At 37.9% G+C, this 5,520-nt stretch overlaps 1 protein-coding gene across 1 annotated transcript; it reads right to left on the bottom strand.

Annotated features, from left to right (window-relative positions):
* Positions 1–2,861: 2,861 nt before the first annotated feature.
* On the bottom strand, positions 2,862–5,213 carry LOC132612605 (uncharacterized). Its single transcript, XM_060326706.1, has 3 exons — positions 4,383–5,213; positions 3,551–3,729; positions 2,862–2,919 (listed from the first exon to the last, which is right to left on the bottom strand). Exons 1-3 carry the CDS (start codon positions 5,211–5,213, stop codon positions 2,862–2,864), a joined length of 1,068 nt encoding a protein of 355 aa, XP_060182689.1.
* Positions 5,214–5,520: the final 307 nt, after the last annotated feature.

Below are 5,520 nucleotides of genomic sequence, written 5' to 3'. Positions count from 1 at the left end.
CCACAACTGTCACGACCCGACTCGGGGCCGCGACGAGCACCCGGTGCTAGCCCACCCGGGCACCCTCTTAGCTTACTCTTATGCTTACATCTAGGTGAGCCACATAATTATACATGCATTTCCATTCATTCGTCAACTAGTCCCATTTGGACAACAGCACATTTATATCATCATAGGCATCTATGCCACATCAATGTACATGGGCCAACGTGGCCGACAAAATGATATACAAAACATAGGCCGACAAAGCCAAACACATCTACCCACACACACACATGTCTACGAGCCTCTAAGAGTATAACATATCACATTAGCGGGACAGGACCCCGCTATGCCTATAATTATATACACAAAAGAATGAGTACCCAAAAGATATGGCTCCGAAGGAAATGGAGCTCTCTATGTAATCTCCGAATAGGCAGCTATGGATCAAGTCTGTCTCCCTGTGCACCTGCGGGCATGACGCAGCGTCCACAAACAAAAGGACGTCAGTACGAAGAATGTACTGAGTATGTAAAGCATGAGCAACATCAATAAATAAGCATCCTGAACAACATATGAAATAGCATAGGAGGGGGAGACAATAATATCATCGTCATAGCGCTTACCTGCCTTTCGTAGGACCTTCCATTTTTCATACGTATTTGTACACCTACGTTATCATCCGTATTCCATAATAGTACTCGTACCATACTTCTGCTCATATTCGTATACATGTCCTTATTCGTATTCTTATACATAGTCTTATCACATTCATATTCATATTATATACATAGTCATTTCATATACATGGCATTTACATAGCATACCCGACCTCATACGATCGGTGTTTCATACATACTTGGCCAACCAAGGCTCAAGGTTACTCATACCTGGCCCTACCAAGGCTTCAGGGTTATCCGTACCATCTGCAGAGGTGTGCACGCGTTTCTTAATCGTATACATACTTTATACATATTCATATACATATATCCTACCCGATGTTATAAGCTCGGGGTGTCATTATAGCCCTTCATAGGCACATGTAAGTATAATAGCCCGTAGGCACCTTTAGCATCATTATTATTATCATCGTCATCACTATCATCATCATTTTCGCTACGTCTATATCTTATGCTTACTCGTCATATGGGGTGCGTAGTACAATTGTAGCACATATCGGGGATCGTGAGCTTATGAGCTCGGAGTGTAAATCGTTTGAATACAACATACTCATATAGAGGATTTAAGAGTTTGGCCAAGGAACCATGTCTTATAAAAGAAGGGTTAGCCTTACATACCTTTTCGTCGGACTATTCTACACTTGCACGCTTCCTTCCAATGCTAGCGTATATACCTTCATTAATATCATAACGATGGCCATTAGTCATTCACATTATCCACATTATCTAGATTCCTTAATTTGCCTCTAATTCACCCATATTCATGGTCATAACATCCAACTTCGTCCATTCGTCTAAAGTGTCTAGTCATGATCTTAGTACCATTTATAATGCATTCATATCACAACACGACAACATTCATGATTCAATTCAAATTATTCCTCAAAATGTCACTATTCATCATTCATGACCTACTTGACCATATTTTCTACAATCCATGTATTTCAACTCTTCAATACCTTAAACATCATGTAAAAATCATGAATCTTACCTTAGAAGTTGTAGGGACAAGCTTTGATTAATAATACTCCACTTTGAGCAAAACCCTAGTTTTTCTCCATTTGGATTTCTTGACCTAGATGATCTTTGATGATGTTCTTACTCTTGATTCACCTTGTTTTATGTTGTTGATCCTTAAATATCCTTGAAAACTTGTATGAGAGGTTTTAGAGAGAAGTGGTGTAATGTTGTAATGAAATAAAACAAGTGTTCGTCCCTTTATTTAATGACTTGCAAAATCTGTGTTGAGGTGAACAGTGGTCGTAAATTGAGTTTACGACCACGTATTCCACTTTACGGCTCGTCCATCGCGGTCGTCTTTAACCTTTTCAAAAACCAGAAGCTTAGGCTGCAACCATGGTGATTTACGACCATGGTTTACGGGCCGTAAATCACTTTACGGTCCGTAAACCTGGTCGTATTTTACCATTTCCTCCACTGGCAGAAAGTTGAAGTTCTGCATGGAAGTTTATGACCTGCTAGTTTACGGACCGTATATCAGTTTACGGTCCGTCCTAGCACTTTACGACCACTGGGCAGTTGCAATTCTGCAACTTCCCATATTTCTTAGACTTCTCATTTTAATCACCCACGTCCATGCACAAGCATTGCTCACCTTATATCTCATCTTAACTTAGCCAACTTTCTCATCTCACATCGGATACCTTCGAAATCTCGCCTAAGGTCATCAAACGTCGTTTCTTGCTCATGGACATCATGTACTCATACTTATCACTAGTTCGTTCACTTACGTACCAACGGAAAATTTTTCCGAGGTGTAACAACAACCAGCAACAAAGGCAAAACCTTTTAACTTTTTTCACCAGTCATAACGCATTTTATCGGGATTAGTTGAGACCCCATAATTGTTATTTTAGTATGAATGAATTTTTATTTTTAGTCTATGTTGTTATTGTCGTTGTTGTTTTTTTTTTCCAAATCCAAAATTTGTATGAATGAAATTTTAGTATTAATGAATGAAATATTTTACTTAGTGTTAATTGTATTGTGCTGAATGTTTTATCCAATTTTCCAGCATTTTAAAATATTGTATAAATAACAAAGCACATAAGTATGCCCCTAACGACATACTTATTTATTTTGTAAGCGGAAGACCTGCCGATTCCGGCATAAATGTAAAACTTGAAAACATCAGACAGAAATAATATTGTTATGTCCCAAGGCATACATCTATTAAACTTACCAGGATGTAGTCTTTGAGATACCAATTTTGTTTTCCCGGCAAAAACTGTTATACCTGCCACAGGAGGCATAAATTATAAAACTGGATAATTAAAGTTGATGATTTTTTTTCTTTTCCCTCAATGATTTATGGTAGAGAATTGTAGATTTCATGTAGGGACATTTATCTGTTGCTATTATATAGTCTTTTATTATCAGCAACAAGAAGATAACAACTTAATAAAAGAAAATAATAAAAGAAAGAATGGACAGAAGAATAAATGAGTGATAAGATGCTTGAAGTCTCAGTCTTAGTAATACCAAAGTTTTGCCATTTCTTTCAGGCAGAGTGTGCATTATGCATCAAGAATCATAAGATAAATTCATATAAACCATGTATAAGAGTGTGATGTTAGGATGACAATTTCCTCTTCCTGTATCTTCTTGAATATGGATTGAGAGCTGGACTGTGGTTATAGGTTGCCCTAGCGTGTCCGAAGAACTTGCATCTACCACATCTGTATGTGTACTTTGTCGATTCTCTTCTTGGGCGATATCTTTTTGTTTGTTTTCTTCAAGGTCTTATTTTAACATCAGGCGGCGTTATTTTAATATCCATAATGTTTTGTGGAATAATCCATGAGTCTTGATTTCCAACTGATAGTATTTCACCTTTGTATGTCTCTTGGCAGGCTTATTTCTTGAACCAGTCCGCACAGTATGTAGATTTTGGCAAACTTCTTTTATCGATAACTGCTATGGCATGTGTGCACGGTAACTCGTCAGTTTGGAACTCCAAGCACTCACAAGTCATATTCTTCAGGTCTACATTGTATTGATATACTTCATCTTTCACAACAAATTTGACGGGAGTTATGTTTTCTACCTGTGGAAATTGACAATATAAATGAGTGATATTTTTTGTGGCAATTTTCAGATTATATGAGAGATATGCCCTTTCCGGCATACTTCTTGTACAGTGAAAATAAGAGTTTGCCCCTTCCGGCAGAACTAAGTATAAAATAGGGTCATAGTTATTCTTTTGTCCAGCACAACTTTTGTGTTTGGTTAATTTTAAACTATACATTGCTCACAAAACTAAGATTGAAGTGTGTGTTGGTAAATTTTACTTACTTTCATTGTGAGCATAAAAACAGTGTCATAGTTATGCCCTTACCGGCATAATTCCATGCTAGTTAAAATAAGTGTCTGCCCCTTCCGGCAGAACGAAGTATAAAAATAGGGTCATAGTTCTTCCTTTATCTAACATAACTTTTGTGTTTGGTTAAAATTAAACTATGCATCACCAAACTAATATTGAAGTGTGTGTTGGTAAACTGTACTTACTTTCATTGTGAAGCCTCTACTTATCTTTTCAAGCAGAATCTTTTCAGCCCAACATGTCAGGTCATGGGACGGTCCTGTTGCGTCCAATTTTCTCTGGTAAAACCAATTTTGCAGCTTGTTCTGGATGTAATCAATACATGCCATTATTGGCAACTCCCTTGCTTTCCTCAATACAGAATTCATTGTCTCGACATTGTTTGTTGTGAGCATGTTGTAACGCTTGTTGGTGTGGAATGAATGTGCCCATCTTTCCAGTGGTTCTTCTTCTATGTATTCTGCAGCTTTTGGGTCAATTTGTTGTATCTGTGACATATAGGTACGAAACTCTGCATGTTTGTAGGTAGTTGCTGCATTGTAGAACAGTGACAGGATCGCTTCGGATGGGAAATATTTCTGCAAGTTCTTCTCCATGTGGTAGATGCATATTCCATGCTGGGTATCTGGATACAGTTCTTTGATTGCAGTTGCAATTGATGAGTGGCGATCGGAAAGAATTGATAGGTCTTTGCGCGTGCCAAACACCTTTTTCACGTGTCTGAAGAACCACCTGTAGGATTCATTATTCTCAGAGTCTGCAATACCAAATGCGAGAGGAAATATGCTGTTGTTTCCATCTTTTGCTACTGCTATCATGAGCACACCGCGGTATTTTGATTTCAAGAAGGTTGCATCCACCATCATTACTGGTCTGCAGTGTTTCCAACCCTCAATTGATGCTCCATACGCGAAAAAAGCATACTTAAAATTATTGTCAGCGGTCCATTTGATGTTAGCAACTGTTCCAGGATTTCTTAATTTCATCATGTGAAGATATTGAGGTAGAAGTGTGTAGTTATTTTCTGGGCTTCCTCTTATGACATTATAAGCGTGTTGGAGGGAACGCCATGCTTTGTGGTAACCAATGTGCAAGCCATATCTGCTTCTCATTTCTTCAACGACAAATTTGGGTGTTATCTCTTGTAGTGTATGGCGTACTAGGTCTGTAATGTATTCCTCTATGACTTTTGAAGTTGCATTCCTCATGTCAGAGGCGATGGAATTTATTGAACAACTATGTCTCTTTTCAAAGTTAACTACTTTGAAAAGTTCTGATCCTCTGAACCTTGAACTGTGGAAACGCCAAATGCAGGTTGGGTCAACACATCTGATGTAATATCGTTGCGTGCATGACTTTTCTACCTTGTAGTGTTGATGACGAGTAATTACAATGTTATTCATGCACTTTTTCACGGTATCTTTGTCTTTGAATAAAATGCCAACTTCTATTTGATCAATTGATGCACTAGGTGTCAAAATTTGTGTATCATTTTGTATCCTCTTCCTCTTTAGT

This window comes from Lycium barbarum, chromosome 1, assembly GCF_019175385.1.
Source record: "Lycium barbarum isolate Lr01 chromosome 1, ASM1917538v2, whole genome shotgun sequence".
Lineage (NCBI taxonomy): Eukaryota > Viridiplantae > Streptophyta > Magnoliopsida > Solanales > Solanaceae > Lycium > Lycium barbarum.
The sequence above is the reverse complement of the archived record's forward strand: the minus strand, read 5'-3'. Positions and strand labels throughout refer to the sequence as shown.

What these genes read in the sequence shown, in the direction of transcription:
- LOC132612605 (XM_060326706.1), bottom strand. Translation starts at nt 5,213, where the DNA reads ATGAGGAATGCAACTTCAAAAGTCATAGAGGAATACATTACAGACCTA. An exon ending in ACATGCTCACAACAAACAAT is followed by an intron (nt 3,730 to 4,382) that starts GTCGAGACAATG and finishes CAATTTCCACAG; the next exon opens with GTAGAAAACATAACTCCCGT. An exon ending in TCTACATACTGTGCGGACTG is followed by an intron (nt 2,920 to 3,550) that starts GTTCAAGAAATA and finishes CTCCTGTGGCAG; the next exon opens with GTATAACAGTTTTTGCCGGG.